The following is a 21,876-nucleotide window of genomic DNA, read 5'->3' as shown; positions in this document are numbered from 1 at the left end:
GCAAGAATGACAGGGACGGAGTAAAGGGACAAAGTAGGTAATTAAATAGTTAATCCCACTAAGGGGACTGTAAGTAAAGAAAAAATATGGGAGACCTCTATAAGTTAATGATCACTCAAGAAAGCAGGTCTGCTTAACCACGAAACCAAGCAGGCTTGCATAGCAACAGAAGCAGGAGACATGACCCAAAACAATAAAACAATGGTGGCATGAGACTCACATCCTGCCCAGTGAACTCAGTAAGTTAATGACCCCTAGGACATACTCTCTGCACACATAAAAAACAATACTTTATGGAAAAGTGACATTTCAAAGTGAAAGACCCTCACTGTACTGAGACCTGAAATAATTTTTCCATAGTGCCATGACAGTCCTGGCTTGACCATGTAGGGACAAGAAAACTCGCCTGCCCAACCTGCAGGAGGAGCTGATGATGGAAGCTTGACGTCTACTGAAGAATGAGGAAGAAGGCGGTTTCCCCTCCCCTCCCCACTTTTCCTTTGATTATAAAACTGTAGCCCACTAAGTTCTCAGGGCACAGCATCCTCTCGCCTGCCCACTTGTAAGCCTCACAAACATCCTATTCTAATAAATCACTTCTTATCTACCACTTCGCCTCTGGCTGAATTCTTTCCATGCCGAGACATAAAGGACCCGAGCTCCTTGGAGCCCCCCAGAGATGCCACCTAGTGGTGTCAAGAACACCTTCCAAGCACTCTATCACTTGAAGCTCGGGCTAATTATTCCTCTCATTTTGGCTCTTCTCTCACTTCTCTCCAGCCCTCAGAAATGTGGACTTGTGTTTCAGCAGAGCCCAGGGGAGGCAGAACTGAGGCTGGAGAGTGCTAAGGAATTTGCACCCCTCTCCCCCAACTAAACCATGACACCCATTCCATTGGCAGAAAATCACGACAGGTGCAAGCAAGGTCTGAGGAATCTCAGACATTCCCTCCCAGCTGCACCCACAAAGGGCCGCCCAAGGTGGGCGAGCTGCTGGGAGTGGGGGGCGGTGGCAAGACGTGCTCTTTCAACTTCAGCCTAGCACTTCTTGAACACTTCCTGTCTGCCAGGCTCTGTGCTACTTGCCTTCCATGCTTTTTTAAAACAAATCGATGAGGTGGGTAGTCTGACCCACAACTCTACGACGTAAACGTCACAGGCAGGTGAAAAAAACTAAGGCTCAAGGAGACCCAGTTGCCTGCCCTTCTTCACACAGGTCAAGCCCTGGTTCGCTCTGAAATCTACTCCCCGCAAACCACCACCCAGCCCCACCCCCGACCTCCGCGCTGCACCTCCGTCACTTCCCGTCTTCTCAGTCGCCCCATAAATTAAAAACGAGGTGGTTGGCCGAGATGAGCTTTAGCGGTCTTTCCAGATTGCCGGCTTTACAGTTTTAGGAGCGGGGAAGGAAAACCCCTCAAGGTTCCCACGTCAAAGCACCTGTCCAAGCGCAAGGGGCGCGCGCCCTCCCGCTTAGCACTGGGAGAAGCGCGCCCAGCGTCGCCAGGGGTCCGGCGGTCCCAAGTCTGGCCTCTCGCAAAGGCGCGCGGACCGCCGCGCGCATGCGCAATGGCCTCCGGACGCGCGCCTTCCCTCCACTCCCTGCCCCACCCGCGCCTGCTTCCAGTCCCTGAGGGAAGCGGCGAGGGCGTGTGCTTGTCCGGCTCCTGCTGACCTTTGGCCCCTCAGCCAGTGCCCTCGCAGAGCTGTCCTCATCGCCCCTCCTTGCCGGCTCTGGTAACAACACCCTAGCTCAGAGCCGGGGAGGGGAGGAGCCTTTCGCGTAGCGCCCCCGGTACCTCCAGTAAGCCTAGAGTCGGCCCGCCCCGAGGGGCGTGAGGGGGCGGGGCTGAGGACTTAGGACTCCGGCCCATAGACCGCCTCCTGCCGAGCCAGAGCAGGCGTCCCAGTCTGGTGTTGAGAGAGCCATGACGGCGCTGCGGGGGCTCTGGCCCGAGATGCAGGACACCTGTATCTCGCTGGGGCTGATGCTGTCGATCGTGCTGTTCATGGGGCTGGCCCGCGTGGTCACCCGGCAGCAGCTGAACAGGCCCACTGCCCACGCCTTCATCTTGGAGTTTCTGGCCACGTTCCAGCTCTGCTTCTGCACCCATGAGCTGCAACTGCTGAGCGAGCAGGAACCCCTGCACCCCACCTGGCCGCTGACGCTAACCTACTTCTTCTCGTTGGTGCATGGCCTGACTCTGGTGGGCACCTCAAGCAACCCGTGCGGCGTGATGATGCAGATGATGCTGGGGGGAATGTCCGCTGAGACGGGTGCGATGAGGCTGTTAGCTCAGCTGATTGGTGCCCTGTGCAGCAGGTACTGCATGGGCGCCCTGTGGAGCCTGGGACTGACCAAGTATCACGTCAGCGAGAGGAGCTTCGCTTGCAGGAATCCCATCCAAGTGGACTTGCCCAAAGCGGTCATCATAGAGGCCGTCTCCTCCTTTATCTTCCACAGCGCTTTGCTGCACTTCCAGGAGGTCCGAACCAAGCTTCGTATCCACCTGCTGTCAGCACTCATCACCTTTTTGGTCTATGCAGGTTTGTTATTCCCACAAAACACTTGGCATGTCCGGAGCTTCTATGACTTGAGGCTCTAAGTTCTTTGCCAAGGTACATTTTAAACCATTATGCCTCTGTGAAGTCAATATTGGTATCTCCGTAATTCTAATCATTTTGCAGCTCATTCTTTACCGATAGGGTCGAAATATTGATCCTCCATTCAGTGCTTTTTTTTTTTTTAACACCCAGAGAAAGCCACTTCTGTGCTGAAACTGAGATCATGTGAGATATTGCCAAGGGTTCAAATATCCTACAAAGGGATTGTTGTAATGGTAGAAAGGAAAGATAACATCAGCTACCTCTTGCCAACTTGGTATAGATCCTTTCTGAGACTCTCACTGAAACATGATCCTGGGTGTCAAAAGTTCCTTCCAATTTAAAGCACAAGCTACCTGATTGGTTAGTAGTAAGAGTGGGAAGTAGAAATTATGTAGTTCTATTTCTTAGTTCTTTTTCTACAAAATTACTTAAAATCATTTATCTCCTTAATAATTCATCTTGAGTTATAAGTGAATTTTTAATGGCCTATCAAGAAAGATGTGTTTTAAAATCAAAACGTGCTTGAAATCAAAGACGCTTTTTAAAAGCTAATAATTCTTGAGAATCTGTTGATTTCTCGTAAACCATTTGTTCACCTTGACAGATCTCAGATTTAGTGGATAATCTGAATATTCCAAATGGGACAAGAAAATCCAAAAAACAAAAGTTTGATGATGAAGTGTGTTATTTTAAATGATCACAACAAAATATTTCATTAGGACTATATCTGAATTCTAAGATGTTTTGGAGGCAGGAGTCTAATAAAAGGAATTAGTAGTAAGAGTCAGTCTTCTGCCCACTGAAAGGGAAACTATGAGTAGACGCAAACCTCAAGATAAGGAATTTTAAACATATGCTCAACTTCCTAGGTAGAAATGAAAGAATTTCCAATCCATTTCAACTTCTTTAGATCTAGTACCATTTTTTTTGTAGAGGCAGATGGAAATAAATGGTAAAGGAGAGAAGGAAGGATTTATGCATATTTGAGGGGTTGGTGAGTAGTTGCTTATTAAAGTTTTAGGTTTGGGCCAAAGCAGAAACATCCCTTGAAAAAAGTTATGCCACAATTTAGCTCTGTACTTATATAATTAGAAGTGGTAAACATTTAAAAGATGTTTTAAGTTAATAAAATGTTATACACAGTTCCTCCTCCCTCTCTTGATTATCTTTAAATTGGTATTCTTCCTATTTTTGTACTTTTAATACATATTTATGATTTCATAATAATACTGTATATATTAGCCAATACCTATTTTATAAGTGACAAAGATTTTGAGAGAAGAGAAACAAGATAATAATTGAAGTTATACATAAATATAAGGAGAGTTATTAGAAAGAACCCATAAAATAACAATTTAAGGTGTTCAAAAACACTGCTCTTTTTCTTCCCCTCACACTATTGACATCGACATTGCTGAAATGAGGATACTAATTGGTAGGGGAGGGGGAGAGAGTGAAGGGATCACTACAGCAGTGGTTCTCAACATTCTCTCTGCATTACAGTCACCTAGGGAGTGTTTTAAACATACCCATATCTGGGTGCCAAGATTAAGATTTAATTGCTGTGGGAAGGGGCCTAGGCAATAGTAGATTTTAAATTTTCCCAGGTGATCCCAATATGAACCACTGCTCCAGTCTAGACTTTGCTGGCCATTTCAGTAGCCACTAGTCACATATGGTTATTTAGGTATAAATCAACTAAAATTAAATATTTACTTCTTCAGTTGCTATAGCCACATTTCAAGTACTCAATAGCCATATGTGGCTAGTGGGTACAATATTGGGCAGTGCTGGAGGCTGTTTGCAGGGACAGAACCTAAAAATTATTTAGCACTGTTACAGAAATTGATACCCTATTACGATCTTCCTTTTCTGCCAATATAAGGGAGATAAGAATATTCATTGGGCAACATGCCAAGCATGTAGGAAATTTATATGAGTTATCCTAGTTAATCCTTACAGCAACCCACTGATGAATACATTATTCCCATTTTTATGTAAGTGAGGCTCAGAAAAGTGAAATGACCTGTCCAAGGTCACACAGCTAGAATGTGCTGGAACCATGGTTTAAACTGACACTAAAGCTTATACTCATTTCATTATCAGCATTTCTACAGCATATTCCTCAAAAGTAACAAAAATATATACATACAATTGAATATTGTTCAGCCATGAAAAGGAATGAAGTTCTGATACATACTACGATAGGAATGAACCTTGAAAACATTATGCTAAGCAAAATAAGCCAGACACAAAGGAACAAATGTTATATGGCTCCACTTATATGAAATATTCAGAATAGGCAAATTCATAGAGTCAGAAAGTAGAATAGAGGTTACCATGGGCTGGGTAGCAGGGAGGAATAGGGACTTTTTGTTTAATGGGTACAGAGTTTCTGTTTGGGGTGATGGAAAAGTTTTGGAAATAGTGGTGATGATTGAACCTTGTGACTGTAATTAATGCCATGAATATACACTTTTAAATGGTTAAAATGGCATATTTTATGTTATGTATATTTTAGCATAACTTAAAATAATTTAAGTTACAAAAGGATTCTGTTGCCAAGTAAATTTGGCAAACACTGGATTAAACAGATTTTCTAATTTAAGACTTCACAGAGCCTTTACTATGCTACTGTTTATTGTGAAACTCCAACAAGAGAAGCATGTGGAACACAGTTTTTCAAACTTATGGAATCCTTTTGTCTAGGAGTGTGTAGCAGAAGAGAACATACTTTGGGAAGTGCTGCACGAAGCCGTGTCACTCCCCATTTTTTCTATGGATATAAGTCATAACTTTAGATCAGTTATTCTAAATAGAGTGAACTGTTTGGGGACTAGCTGAGTGTGTGTCTTACCAGGCAGAGGTGAGGCTTTTGTAGGAAGGAGTTAAGAATGGATAGGGAAGGGAAGTCAGGGGAAGCATCTGCTAAATCAGGCATCGTTACAAGTTACTTTGATAGGTCTTTCTCTCTTTTTTTTTTTTTAAACTTCTAAGATACTATTAGTACTGGTTTGGCTAAGTTGCATGCTGGGATATTTCTTTAATCACTTGCATTTTGAGGACCCTAATACAGGTCACATCAAAAGAACTGATAATTTAAGATTACAGAACATAACTGTCCAGCAGCATAGCCACGGGCTCCTTGGATAGCCAATGATCAAGCGTCTGATTGTGTATTTATTGATTTAGCACCCTGCACTTTGATGTGCAGATGGAGGCCACTGATGTCGTTACCACTTATCATGTATTTATTGACTTCCCAAATAAAGTAAAAAAAACTGTGATTTATTAACATATTAAAGCTATAAAACTATGGATGCAAATTTCAAGCAAATCTTCCTTAATTTAGGTTTTGGGAGAATTTGGTTCAATGACCAGGGTAGGAGAGAACTGCATTCATTTTAAAATTAATTACATATTGGGAAAAAAATCTGTTATTTTACATATCCAAATAGGCTGTCTTTATTACTGTACCCTGTTCATTTCCTTTGTAGAATTTTTTAATTATATACTTGTTTTCTGATGTAATGCCTGTCTTCCTCCACCAGACAGTAAGCTTTGAGTAGAGAGACTAAAATTGTTTTATTCATTATAAGTTATAACTAGGACTTAGCATGGTGTCGCCTGTTACAAATAAATACTCATTATTTTTAGAATGAGTGAATGAATGAATTAGCAAATACTCTATTCATTTAAAAATAGAAAGAAGTAATACATATCTGGGTATTCCATATTTTATGTCTAAGAGCTTTCAAAATAAGCCTAATATATTGTTTGAAGTAACTGCATTTTTATTTCATTTCATTACTCCATTCAGGAGGTTTTTGTATCCTTCTAAGTCACGAAGAATTTGGGTAAGATTATTTGTCAAAGGAGAAGGGAACTAAGTCCTTTACATATGTTTATTTTTAATCAATAACCATATGAAATAGGTGCCAATTTACAAATGAAAAACAGCTTCAAACGAAGGTCCAAAACTTTTTTTTTTTATCATGCCAGTGTAATATAGTGGTTAAGCACACAGCCTTGGAGTTGGACTGTGTCCATAGGAGAGATAACTTAATTTAGGTCTCAGTTTCCTCATCTTTAAAATGGAGAATAACACTACCTATCTCTTCAGACTATGATGAAGAATAATGTATTCCAAGTTCTTCCCAAAGTAACTGGCACAAATGTTCTGGTCACTGGAAAGGCCTAGCTTCCATTATAAATTAGTTAATTGACATTCTAGCTTTTACACGAGTCTTACATGATTTTAACTAGTGTCATTCTGTCACAGAGAATTTGATTCCCTTTAGGAGTACTGAGAAACATTAGTGCCTATAATTATCAGATTTGGGACTCAGTCTTTGTGGTAATTTCACCAAGGTCATACTGTCTTCTAAAACTCTTGGCAGTCAGCCAGCTGGATCTCCCTGTTGATACCTCTTCTTCAACATATGTTATGGCTTCTCCCCTCCAGACATCAATAAATAGTAACTCATTTTTCAAAGCCATTTTCTGTAAGTTCTGTGCCTGATGGATGATTCTTACTTTTTAAATAATTCACATTTAATTACACAATACATGAATGTGTTATTTTTGTAAAAAATGGAAATATTACGAATGAGACTTTTGATTGCCATCCTTCATGCCTGTCCCCTCCTTCCCTGCCTACTCTTCTCACCAGTGTAGTCCTCTGTGCGTGCATATGTGTCCTTCCAAATTCTTATGTGCATTTATTATATGTATAGATAGGACCCTATAGAAACTATTATATGTGTTCATGTTAACATGAAAGGTATCATACTTTACTTTCTGCAGTTTGCTTTTTTTAGTGGTGTAGTTCAATGATATTATCTTGCAGATCTATATTAGTAAAGAGATTTCACTTATTTCAGTACTGAGTGGTATTCCAAATTAATAACAAAGTTGTATATTTAGCTACCTTCTTCTGAATGGACATTTAGGTTTTTCCCAGTTCATTGCTACTATAAATAAACAACCTTATGTGTGTCTACTAGTATACAAGTACCAGTAGTTCTCTAGGACAGTGGTTTTCAATGCGACAGTTTTGCCCCCCGCCCCCCCAGGGGACTTTTGGCAATGTCTGGAGACATTTGTGGTTGTTACAAGGTGGGAGATGGATGTGCAACTGGCATCTAGTGGGTGAAGGCTAGGAATGCTGCTAAAAATCCTACAATGCAAAGGACAACTCCCAACAAAGAATTACCCAGTCTAAAACATCAAAGCCAATGCCACATTTTGGGCCTTTTGTTGACACAATGGATTTCTGAATCAGTTAACTTATCCTTAAAATAACAGTAATTTATTATTTTTCATGACTTTGTGGATTAGATAGGAAATTCCTGAGATCACATAGCTGGACAGTTAGTATGTCTGGAAGAGCCAAGGTGCTTCACTCGTCCAGCAGTTGGTACCAACAGCAATCTAAGATGCCTCAGTTTTCTTCCCTGTGGCCTCTCATCCTCCAGCTCACTTACATGGTCAGGACATTGTTCCAAGAGAGTAAAAAGTGGAAACCGATGATGGCTTTATTGAGACCTGAACCTAGAATTCACTCAGTGTTGCTTCTCACATTCAGAATTCACATAGCATCACTTCTGCTGCATTCTATTTGTCATTGCAAGTTGCAAAGCCAATCCATATCCAAGACAGGGGAATAGACTGTACCTCTGGGTAGGAGGAGCAGTTTCTACCAAGTCACACTGAGCAGAATTGGTGATGTAAGGGTTAGAAGATAAGTGTGAAGTAGTTGGAGTTTTAGAATGGTATAAAACTGACTGACAGTGTTCTTAGACCTAATGGAGATACCAAAGACCTAATGGGAAAACTGAAGCAAACTAATTATGAGGGCAATGATTCAGTCTATTTTTATTGATAAATGCCGAAAAAAAATCACAGGTCACTTATATTATCACCGCACATATTACATTATATATATATATATATATATATATATTTTTTTTTTTTTGCGGTACGCGGGTCTCTCACTGGTGTGGCCTCTCCCGTTGCGGAGCAGAGGCTCAGGACGCGCAGGCTCAGCGGCCATGGCTCACGGACCCAGCCGCTCCGCGGCATGTGGGATCTTCCCCGAGCGGGGCACGAACCCGTGTCCCCTGCATCGGCAGGCGCACTCTCAACCACTGCGCCACCAGGGAAGCCCTACATTATATTTTATTATAAAGCTCTGTGTGAATCCTTATATTTTTATCCATGGTGTCCAGAACATAAGAACTCAGTAATTTTTTGTGGAATTAAGCTGAAATGACCACATGCCAACCAAACAATTCTGTTGGCCCTTGGCAGGTGCAGGTTTAACATTCCAAGATTTGACTATTCAAGAGTGGTCCTGAAGGTCCATGATGTGATGTCATTTATAATTGCTGAGGCATAAATACGAATCATGCTGTGAGGCTGGTATGCTAAAAAGGACTCTTAGCCATGGAGTGAACTCAGTTCAGTGTCAACATCTTTACCTCCACACAGCTTCAATGTTTTCAGCCTATCAGGAGTGAAATCTCATTAGTGAAATCTTATGAAAGGGTCTCTTAATTTCCAATTTTACTTCACTGCATTTTATAAAGACAATTAACATGCTATAGTGGCATATGTCCACGTAAAATTTGTGAAGATCTCCGGATCTGTAGCTGTGGCTGAGTCAGAGGCAGACAAGTGTGCCCAAGCTTCCACATGGAATAACCACCAGAAATGTCTCTATCTCAGGGGTACAATTAGAATATGTTTTGAAAAGCTGAGCCACAGTTCAGGTGAGTACCACTGGACAGGCAGTCCAACCTCTTTTGCCTTTCCTTACTTGCTGTGTAGCCAGAACTATAAGCTCCTGGGCCCCATCTCAGAGAGAGACCCTGTGCAGAGCTGCACCATGAATCCTGAAAAGTAGTCAACAGTTAGAATTTGTGCTTATCTTTCACGACTACTCAGTCACTTTTTTTTATTTTTAAAAATTTTGTAACCACTTTATTGAGATATAATTCACACACCACTCACAGTCACTTCTTCAGGGCTCTGCTGCCAAGTAAAAATGGAGTCAATGATAATGCTGTGGTCCATTTTTTGTTTTCAAAGCAAAGGTACTTCTGCTCAAGAGGATCTTGGGGTATTGTACCCATTTTAAATGTACTTTCATCTTATCTTTATTATTATTCACTCATTTAAGTTGATGAATGTTAAGAAGGGCAGCCAAATCTCCTGTTTTATAAAACTGTAGGAACAATAACAGAGCAGGTTAACTTTCAATGTGCATTTTATAACATACTATAGGAAAAGCATTGGATTAAAATTCTTAATGTCCTTTGTCCCCCAACCCCCGCTTTTTTGCACCTGGCATATTATAATCTATATTTATCCTCTATGCCAGGTGATTCTGCAAAGGAAGATTACAGAATAAGAATACTTAAATACCTAAAATGAAATAGTTACATTTAGTAATCCCTGTATTTCTAGCTGCAAGAAAATGTAAGATATATGGTTTGGTATCATTCTGTTTAAAATGTATTACAGGAGGAAGTCTAACAGGAGCTGTATTTAATCCAGCTTTGGCACTTTCACTACATTTCAAGTGTTTTGATGAAGCATTCCTTCAATTTTTTATAGTATATTGGCTGGCTCCTTCTTTAGGTAAGCATATTTTTATTTAATATAATTAAAAGATTAGAATATTTTAAATATATGGAATGTCACTGTAACATGTCAATTTCCAAAGCCAGAGTAGGGACAGAAAAGAAAAAAGGTAGGAAATGTTATGCCTGAAGTAACATTTTATTTTGTGCAGTATCCTTTAAAACTGTTTTTATCTTCAAAGAAACAAATTACCTAGTTAAGGATAGTCAGTTTGAGGTCTGATACCACTTTAAGAAGCCCTCAGATATGAGGGCAAAAAAGTGAGGAGTAATTACTTCCTTTAAAAAAAATCTTTTTTTTTTGCTAAAGGAATTTGTTTTTTTCAAGTTTGTGAGCGCCAAATAAAATACTATTTAGTTCATTTGACTCATTTTACAGAAGGGCATCTCATGAAACAATGCAGAACTATAATAAATGTAGTTTTAAAATTTTCCACAAGTTGCATTCCTGTTATCTCTATCTGGATCAGATATGTAAAACTCCTCTTTTCAGGTAGGTCAAATAACATAAAGAAGTTATAAAATAACTGTAATCATGATATGCATTTCCTTATGTAAGTTATCAGCATTTCTTGATTTTGTCTAGTCATCTGTTTTAAGCCTGACTATAATTTATAACTATAAATGAATATGAGGATAGCTGGCCTTCTGTTAGTTCATCCTTCTTTTCATCCGGTTTGCATTTTGTTTCTTGTTGCTCATTTCTTTAAAAAAAAAAAGGGGGTGGGGAGGAGGGTACTTATAGGAGAGAACACAGGCATAACAGGTTTGAATAGCCATCATACTTCACTCCTTCCATTCGTTTCATTTAGGAATTTTCCTCACATTTAGTATCTATTATGCTCAGCAATATCTATAGGCCTAAACATAAAGAATATCAGAGAAAACGTGTATTTTAAAATGCTAATAATGGTAGCTTTTTCTCATCTATTGATTACTAGTATTTTCCAATAAGTTCTTTAAATTTTCTCTGCTCTTAATTTTTAAGAAGTAAAAAAGGTCACTGAAGTTCATGAAGAAGTTAAAAACATCACTAATTGGACTGGTCTACTGAAGTTTTTATATGGAAAAATTCTCTTAATATGTCTTATTTGAAATGAACATATATTATTAACATTATATATTTGTTAATGTGCTCCAACTACAATTTTAACAGTAGGCCCATGATACTAAGGAATTATGTCATTCACTACTTGAAAAAAAACTAAAAAGTAGGCCTTTCCAAAAGAATTTTAAAAGAAAAAAGAAACAGAAGTCATTGCCATTCTCTGTAAAAAGACCATGACTTTTTTTTCATTAAACACATTTTCTAGCCTAAATCACTTGATAACTTCTTCCTGGAAGAACATACTGGAAAAAAGTCTCATGACAGAAAGGAGCAATCACTTCTGCCCCTTTAGCAAATATACAGACCAGAGAGTAGTAGGGTAGGAAAACAGTATATTCTCTTCATGACAGTGTGGTGCAAACAGGAAGAGAACATTACTTGTTGCCGTTACCAAAACATTTTAAAGAACCACTTATCCAAAAAACAATCCAAATACGTAAATGAAAAACAAATATACTTTTATTTCTTTACTTCCTATCCAAGGGATCTTTTAAAAATGGGATTGGGATCAAACTTTTCTGCAATTATGTATGGCCCTAATTAGCCTGTTGAAAATATACATTCAAATATTCTTCCTTTGTTAACCTAAGGATCTCCTAGCTTTTTCTAAACAGACCCAAATAAAATTTCTGTTCTAGTTTTTCATTTAAAGAGCCATGTTCCTATACTGCTTTCAGAGGTTTGTGAATGAGAAACAATATAGAAATAATTCGATAGATGTGGATAAAAGACATGTGACTAAATGGCAGTTTTTAGAATACTGAATTCTGGCTTGCCACTGACTTTTGTCATACACTGAAATCACATTCCCATTGGGAAAAGAAATGGCCTCAAATGAAATAAGGTCACTATTAAACTCAAAGAAGGATAAGAAAAATAAATTTTATTTTTACAAGAGTCATTCAAAGAGCTAAGTAAGAGATGAGGAGTCAAAGCAAACAAACACTAGGCAGTGCCACAGAGTGCGACAGAGGAGAGTAATTGCAAGATACCTATCTTCTTTCCCTTCTTGACCAAGCAGGGAGCAAACTATTCTTGGAAGACATGGTCCTTGTTCTTTCTTGTTTCTCTTCATAGCGGAGATAATTATAATTCCTTTAATGGGCCCTGCCATCTTCCCCAATTAATAAAATGTTAGAAATGTGACTATAAGAATGTATATAGAATTAATTCTCTAGCTTACACATTTCATATAATAAAAATTTGCAAATTCTATTTGCTTCTATGAAACTGCAACTCCATTTTTAGAAAGTTTTAAATGTAATGTCTTATTTTCTAGCTCTGACTTTATAAAGAAAATGTCAAATTTTGTGAATTTATTAACAGACTGTTTCTGACTTTTAAAAAAATCTAAAGCCTTTGTTTGCAAATCAGATTCATCTTTCAAAAATATGTTAAGCTATCCAAATGCTAGTCAAACCTTAAGGTTTCCTCTTGTTAGCAAACAGGAGTAAACTATCAAATCTGCATGTGACAAAAACACATTCTTAATCTAAGTTTAAACTGATTTAGAGCTTTAAGCCTACATACCTTTAAGCCTACATACCTTCAGATAAAAACATTAACCACTGCAGACTTCTCTGTTAGACAGTGATTTGAGTCCTGTGCCTAAATCTCCTCTGTCCCTATTTCCCACTGAAAAATTTTAAATCTTAAAAAATGTTTTTTAAAAAAATCACAGTTTACATATATATACATATATATATATGCTAGTTTAGATTTATCTGGCATGACCTCAAAAATGAAGATTTGCTAATATGTGATTTTTTTAAAAACATATTTATATTTAAGATTTAAAACGTCAACTGAAGTTTTCTTTCAGATACTCTGCTTATTAATACAGCTCTAAAAGCTATTAATCGTTGAGACTAAAATGGAGACACAAGTCCAGAGTTTCTCACTCAGCAAGTCAGTAATGAAGCCAGAACTAGAACTCCAGATCTATTTTATTTATCCTTTGAATTCATTGTTTAGATCCTACTGGTTTTTCCAAGTACATACTGTTTTTACGGATTCATCATTGAAGAAAAATAATATGAGAATATTATATTTTAAAATACCTACATGTTTCATGTAGAGCTGATGTAGCTAATTCTCTTAAACATAGCTCTACAAATCTCTAGGTATGTAACTGTATATAATCTTAAATTATAACCACTGAATGATTATGAACTTCCTTAGGGATTGTTTTGTTTTTATTGTATTTTTCTTTCAGGTATATTGCTGATGATTTTGATGTTCAGTTTTTTCCTTCCATGGCTGTATAACAACCACACAATTAATAAAAAGGAGTAACTATTCTAAAAGACTCAGACTAAGTTTCAGGACAGTCAAGATGGATGTGATAAAGATTTTATCACCTAATATTCACACACTGGCTGCACTGGATTCGTCAATGTTATCTTCCTTTGAAGAAACTGCCTTAGAGTTTTCATCACTGGGACTTAAAAAAATTACTGTGAAAATGAGGTATCCTGTGTTTTTCAGTTAAGACTTGTTCTTTTAAGCGTGTATTAAATGCTGCTAGAAAAGGCTCTTTAAATATAAATCTCAAGTGATAATTGTTAATTTTGATGAAAAAGAAATTGAGTACAGGGTGAGAAGGGAAGGGAAGGGAAGGTGATGGTAGGACCAAGAAAGAGTACGTGTATCATGTGTCACCTGAATGAACAAGATTTTTAACCAAAGTTCAAACAGTCATGCTTACAAAACTGGAGAGAGGATACTTTTCAGCCACTACCTCACACAGTGATACCATCAGCAGTGTCATCTTTCAATAGGAAAGTTGCTTTTGGAAGTAGATTATATACCTACTCATACTCAAGGGGGTTCCTGAATTTTAAATATATTCTAATCTAAAATATTTTCTCTAAATAGACAATCTCACTAGCTTTAGGCAAACTGTCATTCTTTAGTAGAATAAAGCACTGATACAGGTGTAAGCTTTTCACATTCTCATTGGACTAGACAGCTACCTTATGAAGTAGGCAGGGCATGTATTTTTAATCTCCAGTTTACAGATAAGGAAACGAAGTCTAGAAGGGAGTTTACTGCTTTGCCCAAGGTCAAATACAGCCAAATACCATCTTTAAACTTCTACTTCAATACAAAAAAATATTCTCCGTCATCATTAAGACTAAAGGAAAATTGAAGATTTTAAAGAAACATTAAATACTTTATAATGTTACAATCTGTTTAGGAATTAACAGCGGTTTTTTTTAGGCTTAAAGAACCTTCAAGTTTTCCTCTATTAGAAGCTTTCTTTTATTGTATGTCTACTTTTTATTAAAAGTTCAGATGATAAAAGGTTAAGTATGTTTCTCTTCAAAGGAATTCCATTATCAGAGTTAAAACTGAAAGCAAAAAAAAAAGCGAGGTGGGGGCGAAATAAGATCTGTTTGAGTAATAATCAATTAAGCAACTGATAAACTGCCAGGTGATCTAAGTGCTGCTTGGTGATCAGCCTGTGATAGTCACTCCCTTTACACCTGCAGACTGAACCAGACTGCTGCAGGCTACCCAACAAGGCAGCCAGTGTGACAGTCATGGACTTTGACTCTTGAACTTAGGAATACATACCGTAGTATTTTCTATTTTAAAAAGCAGAGTTCATAAAATTGCAACAATGGCTAAATGCAGTCTCTGACTTGTTTTATTTGGCCTGCACAGTATTTAAAACAAAATAACAAGCTAGTTATTTTAAGCTTTTAAACCACACAAAAATCCATAGTTCTAGCTTCTCTTGAAAAAAATCAAAAGATCAGTCAATATTAGGCCTGACTTCTGCTATTACAAGCACACAAAATGACTGGTCCCTTTAAAATAGTCCCTTTGCCACTCCCTATGTCTCTTCCAAACATGAAGCTGAATTTCACTTATTATTTCATGGCTGTTTTTCTTATAGGAATTTTTTTTTATTCATGTCTCTTTATCATGAGACTGTGGTTTAAGAAAATTGAGTATTAATTTGTGAAAATGCCCAGCCCTCTAAACTGCACTTGTCAGAATTAGAGGTTGTGACTTCTGATGACATGGCTTCCCCTGCAGCCCTCTCAAATGGTAGCTTAGCTGTTTTCTCTATCACACCTCTTGATACCACTGGGCCTGGAGATGGAACAGGTCCCTTTCTCCTCATCTATTCTCTGCTCCCCCCATTAAAAACATGTCATCAGACCATGCCACCTTCTACCTGGGTACTTCTTATTGCAGTTATCTACTGTACAGTCCCCTCAATTCCCTCTTGATCCTTTAGGAATTTAGTTCCTGTCTCACTCTCACTCTCCACACCACTACTCCAGCTGTATTTGTTGGTGATTTCAATACTTACAAAGACGATCCTTCCAATATCTTGGCCTCCCTGTTCATTGGCTGAACTTGAAAGGCTCTTCAATAATTTTTCCCTTCTCTTCTGCCTCAACTACAACTTTGGTCATAACCTTGAGCTTGTCATTACCAATAACTCAAACTCTTCTCTGATCTCAAATACCTCATTCCCCAACCACTAACCCCTCTCTCCAGCTCACTCGCCCTACTATCTCATCTCCAATGATCCTCTGAACCCCCATGGGGAACTTCTGTCCACCGATACCACCACGTTTTCACATCTTTCTCCCCTCTCAATTACTCTCGTCTCCTTCAGCAGCTTAAATTACACTCTTGCATAGAATCTTAACTCCCTTGTTCCTTTATCTCATCATACTCACATGGCTTAACCACAATTTGATTAAATCCAACTGTCTGCTTATTCCATGCCTGCACCCAAACATGAAATAGAAGAAAAACTGGAGATAGCAGTAGGACAGTTCTTTCAAAGACTTTTGCTGTAAGCAAAGAACATGTGGGGGAAATTGGGTCAAGAAAGAATTTCCTTTTTTAAGGTGGGAAAGACATCAGCATGTTTACATGCTGAGGGGAATGATGCAGTAGAGAAAATAATGATGTAGGAAAGGGAGGGGAGATTTCCCAGGTCCATAGTTTTTAATTGGCTAGCAAAGATGGAAGCAAGTGCACAACTGAAGGGGCTGGCCTTAGCTAGAAGCACAGACAGATCATTCATAGTAACAGGAGAAAAGGTAAGAATATATGGGCACAAGAAGAGTTGGTTAAGCAGATGTGATGGTGGGAGTCTGAAGAAGTTCTTCAGTTTTCTTCTTCCCATTTTTTCTTGAAGCATTCTAGTCAGCCCTTCAACTCTACCATTCCACTGAAATTCCTGCCAAGGCCATCAATGACTTCCATGCTGTTAAATCAAGTTCTCATACTTCTTACCTATCAGCAGCATTTGATACAATTTATTGCTTTCTCCTCTTGAATCACTTCACTTCCAGAAAATTATTGCCTTCTCAGTTTATTCTTCCTCCTTTCCCCAAACTAAATGATAGAGTTTCCCAGGGCTCAGTCCTCTGAGCTCTTTTCTATTTATACTTACTCCCTTGGTAATTTTATCCAGTCTTGTGGCTTTATGGCAACTATATCCTAGTAACTGCCAAATTTCTGTCTCCAGCTTGTACAACTGTCCTGAACTCCAGACTCATATCCATCTGTAAATGTAACTCTATACTTGGTTGTCTAACATATAACTCAAGTTAATACATGCAGCTCTAGTTAATTCAAACTGCATAGTTTATCCATTCTCTTGATGGTATTTGTACTTACTATTAAATCAATGCATGTGATAAACATTCTTGTGCATGTCTTCTTGTGTACATGTGTTTTTCTAGGGTAGTAGGCTTTCATACTTTTCATTATGGCCTACTAGCATAGTTTGGTCAAGCCTCCATCTACTTACTCCTGTCCAGATTATTGCAATAACTTCCTGTTTCTATTACCAGAGTGATCCTATTAAAACAATCAAATCATGCAACAGCTCTCTATTTCAGACTTAAAGGCATATATTCTTCGATTTAACTATTACAAAACTGTACGCAACTGTTGGTGCAAAATATTAATGTGTTGGGAAAAACTGCACATGAACCAGTGTGATTTCTGGGTTATACGGACATCACTGCCCTACTTAGCAATCATTTGTGAGCTAGTTCACATTATTTAAAAACACACTGTAGCAAAACTGTATAAGAATGCTAGGGCTAGAATAACCACACTTTAAAGCATCCTACATAAGGAATAATTCCTAGCTTCTAAAAGCACACAGGATTCCACAACTTCCTGCTTTTAAAAGACACTGTAAACAAAATGAAAAGACAAGTCACAGACTAGGAGACTGGAATCTAGAATATATAAAGGACAGATCAGTAAGAAAAAAATAACTTAAAACTGGGCAAAAAATATGGAAAAGTCAAATATACAAAGCAGGAAGGTGTTCAATCTCACTAATAATCAGGAACATGGAAATTACAATCCTGATGAAATTCTACTTCCATATTCATCAGGTTGGCAGAAATTCAGGAGTCTGGAAATATCAAAAATTGATGTGGATATAGAGAAGCATTATTCCCTAATGGTGGAACTGTAAATAGCTACAATCGTTTTGGAGAACAGTTTAGCAAAATCTAGCAAACTTTAAGATTTACATAAGTGGGGCTTCCCTGGTGGCACAGTGGGTTAAGAATCCGCCTGCCAATGCAGGGGACATGGGTTAGAGCCCTGGTCCAGAAGGACCCCACATGCCACGGAGCAACTAAGCCCGTGCACCACAACTACTGAGCCTGTGCTCTAGAGCCTGCGAGCCACAACTACTGAGTTCATGTGCCACAACTACTGAAGCCCGCGCGCCTAGAGCCCGTGCTCCACAACAAGAGAAGCCACCGCAAAGAGAAGCCTGTGCACCGCAACAAAGAATAGCCTCTGCTTGCCACAAGCAAAGAAAGCCTGCACGCAGCAAGAAAGTACCTAATACGGCCAAAATAAATAAATAATTAAAATTTTAAATCTTAAAAAAAGTAAACAAAGTGCTTAAGTAGGAAAAGCAGATTCAATTAATAAAAGTTAAAAAAAAACATGCAACCCAATACTATATAGTGTTTATAGCATACATATACATTTAGCAAAAATACAAACACATACATAGTTATGATCAATACCAAATCTGGGATGGTGGTTACTTCTGAAGAGGAGGAAGGGGACTGGGATCTGGGGAATACAAAGGGAGCTTCAACTGTATTTGTACAATTTTATTTCTTAGCTGCATATGGGTATATGGGTATGTGTTACATTAGTATTTTTTTTTTAACTGAAGTATAGTTGAGTTACAATATTACATTATTTTCAAGTGTATAGCATAGTGACTCAGTATTTTTGCGGATTTTACTCCATTATAAGTTATTACAAGATAATGACTGTAATTTCCTGTGCTACACAATATATCCTTGTTGCCCGTTTACTTTTTACATAATAGTTTGCATCTGTTAATCTCATACCCCTAATTTGTCCCTCCCTTACTTCTCCCTCCCCTTTGGTAATCACAAGTTTGTTTTCTATATCTGTGAGTCTGTTTCTGTTTCGCATATACATTCATTTGTATTATTTTTAGATTCCACATATAAGCGATATCATATAGTATGTCTTTTTCTGACTTATTCCACTAAGCATAATATTCTCTAGGTTAATCTTTTTAATATGCCCAAAATATTTCAGAACACAAATTATTTATAAAGTTAGGTAACGATAACCAACTTTTCCTTTACCTGCAGAGTTTTGCATTTAAACAATGAATGATAATTGTAAATTTTTTAATTCTTTGAAACTCTAAACTACGATATATAGCCCAGATCCCTATTCCTCAGATAAAAATTACGACCATGCAGGAGATGTGTTAGTTTTCTAGTACCACCATAACAAAGTACCATAAACTAGGTCGTTTAGAATTACAGAAATTTATTCTCAGTTCTGGAGGTCAGAAGTCCAAGCAAGGTGTCAGCAGAGCCATGATCCCTCTTAAAGGCACTAGGGAAGCATCTGTTCCAGACCTCTCTCCTAGCTTCTGGTAGCCTCAGGCATTCCTCTGCTTGTACATGCATCACTACAATCCCCCATCTTCACATGGCTTTCCCTCTGCCATGTCTGTCTCTGTGTCCAAATTCTCCCTTCTGATAAGGACACCAGTAAATATTATATTAGGGCCCATCCTAGTGACTTCAATTTAACTTGATCACCTCCGTAAAGACCCTATGTCCAAATAAAGTCACATTCTGAGATGCTGGAGGTCACGACTTCAACATATCGTTTTGAGGGGACACAATTCAACCCATGAACGCGGAAAAAAAACTCGTCTCCCTCCTACCCCAGTCCCCTACTTCTCCCCCAAACAACTTTCTTATGCATCATGTATATGCACATGATACGTATAATCCCCATTGTAACCTCCAGCCCCCTTTCTTCTATACAAATATCTCTGTGTCTTGTTTTTTAATCTAATGTATCTTGGAGCTTATTCATTATTGGTACATAGTATCTAACCTTTTTTTTTTTTAACATCTTTATTGGAGTATAATTTCTTTACAATGGTGTGAGTTTCTGCTTTATAACAAAGTGAATCAGTTATACATATACATATGTTCCCATATCTCTTCCCTCTAACCAATTCTTTTTAAGGGATACAGTTTTCCACTGTACAGAGGTACTGTAAATAATTGACCCAGGCTTAACTATAGACATTGAGGTTGTTTTCAGTCTTTTACAAATAAAGTTGCAATTAATATCCTTGCGCTTATGACTTTTCCTAATGTGCAAATTTACCTTTTAGATAAATTCCTTTAAGTGAAGTCTCTGGGTCTCTCATGAGCATTTTAAGCTTTGACAAATATCAATAGTACGTCCCTCAGTTTCTATAAAAACCTTTCTTAACTTTAATTATATACAACCCCAATTTATAGTTTTTGTTGTTGTTTCTGTTTGTTTGTTTTTTAAGGTTTGGGGATGCAGTAGACAGCTGTAAATTTTGCAAGCCAGCATCCAAGCATCCTTTCTATTTGGGATAATCCACCACTGTGAGAATCTGGGCAGGGGCAGTGCCCTTCCACTACAGAAGCTGAAAGGGCCAGATAGTCCTGTCTTCTGGCAACACACACAGTGCCAACCAGGACCCTGTGGTGACTCAAAGACACAGAAGCAATTCAATCAGTCTAACACCCAGAGGAATCACAACATCTTATGTAAACCAATCCTAGTTCCTAACCTTTTTCTGAGCCTGGTTTATTTCAGCTTTCATGTCCATTTTGTGAGCTACCAGATAGCCTGTTTTTTGCCTTTTTTTTTTTTTCTGCTTAAATTATCCAGATTTGGATATTTACAACCAGAATTTAGGCTGATAATTTTGGTCATACTTTTATGAACATAAATTGCTACACTACTCTCATATTTGCATTACACGCTGTGAAGGCTTAGACTGCTATATTTTGGGGTAATACATATTTGCTTTTCTTCATAATTCTGTCAGCTGTTTACTGCTGCTATTAATATGCCTGAGGCAACCACCCCTTTTCTCCTTTTCTAACCTGTTACATGCCTAGAAACTAGATGAGCAAGTCCATTGGACCTGTTTGTAGAGCAAGGGTAGAGACCTGCAGTGAAGGCCTGAAGGTCCTTCGAGAAAAATGCATAATTTTATCACATCTGTTTTAATTGCTCAGTGGAATTTTAAATATCAGGCATCTCAGATGTATTCTAAGAGCTGAGTTAACATTACATTTGTAGCTGCTTCTTTCTGTTATAGAATTAACTACTATTGGTAATAATTAACATTTATTGCATCATCTTCTAGACACTGTTGTTAGTGATTCATACAATCTTCAAAATAATCCAAAAATAAAATCCTAAGAAGAATTCGCCTGTATACACTTTTATTTATTAGCCTTCTCATCCAAGTTATGTATTTCTATTTTATCTTCTTAAAATGGTGCTAAAAACAACAATTCTAAGTTCACTGCTCTCCCCAAAGTTGTCCTGATTTCTCATCTGAAGTTATTAAGTCCCTGACATTAGATATTGATTTTATTTACGTAGATATGAGCCGACAAAGCGAGACGCTAGTGAAAGTATTTTTCAATTTCAGCTTCTTTGTCAAGGGATGGCAATAATTCTATCAGAATCCTCATAAGAGATTTTCTCAGATTTTAATTACTATCTACTAGCCACAGAAGATGGGTACCAGATGAAGATTCACCCATTCTAGAAATACTTTAAAAATATGATTTGTATGACAATTAACTATATAGTGATTCTATCTGAAATCCTGCAGATAAATAAAATTTTATCTAAAATTTCTCTGAACAATGAGTAATCACACTTGTCTTCTAAAAATAAAGGGCTATATACTATGATCATCTGTGCATAATCCCTCATCTTTAACAATACCGGCAAGATCCCAACAAGGTCTCAAAATACACAATCAACATTTAAACAAGCCTATCTGAAAAGTAATATCTGACGAAGGGACCTGAGGGAGGCAGAAATCCACTGGGATATTTTAATGAATACATTTTTAAACAATAGAACCTAGATCAGACGACCACTAACCCTAGCTATGGGGCAAGAATGTCTATGTCTTTTCTTAAAATT

At 38.1% G+C, this 21,876-nt stretch overlaps 2 protein-coding genes across 3 annotated transcripts in view; one reads left to right on the top strand and one right to left on the bottom strand.

Moving 5' to 3' along the window:
• The first annotated feature begins 1,615 nt into the window (after nucleotides 1-1,615).
• Nucleotides 1,616-14,497, top strand: AQP11 (aquaporin 11). 2 transcript variants are annotated; one of them, XM_029207948.1, is made up of 3 exons: nucleotides 1,616-2,547; nucleotides 10,135-10,251; nucleotides 13,577-13,922. In XM_029207948.1, the coding sequence occupies exons 1-3, from the start codon at nucleotides 1,929-1,931 to the stop codon at nucleotides 13,654-13,656; spliced, it is 816 nt and encodes a 271-aa protein (XP_029063781.1). In that variant the 5' UTR covers nucleotides 1,616-1,928; the 3' UTR covers nucleotides 13,657-13,922. The 2 variants fall into 2 exon arrangements, with proteins under 2 accessions (XP_029063781.1, XP_029063783.1); XM_029207950.1 differs by lacking the exon at nucleotides 10,135-10,251 and having other exon boundaries at nucleotides 1,929-2,547; nucleotides 13,577-14,497.
• CLNS1A (chloride nucleotide-sensitive channel 1A) overlaps nucleotides 9,594-21,876 on the bottom strand; it is a 33,769-nt gene continuing 21,486 nt past the window's right edge. Inside the window, exon 8 of the transcript XR_003791441.1 lies at nucleotides 9,594-9,835. The gene's annotated coding sequence lies outside the window, so the exon portion shown is untranslated. The remainder of the gene's footprint in view (nucleotides 9,836-21,876) is intronic.

The sequence above is a fragment of the Monodon monoceros genome, unplaced genomic scaffold, assembly GCF_005190385.1.
Source record: "Monodon monoceros isolate NGI ecotype Baffin Bay Population unplaced genomic scaffold, NGI_Narwhal_1 Super_Scaffold_7, whole genome shotgun sequence".
Taxonomy (NCBI): domain Eukaryota; kingdom Metazoa; phylum Chordata; class Mammalia; order Artiodactyla; family Monodontidae; genus Monodon; species Monodon monoceros.
Note: the sequence above shows the minus strand (reverse complement) of the source record. Positions and strands in the feature narration are given on the sequence as shown.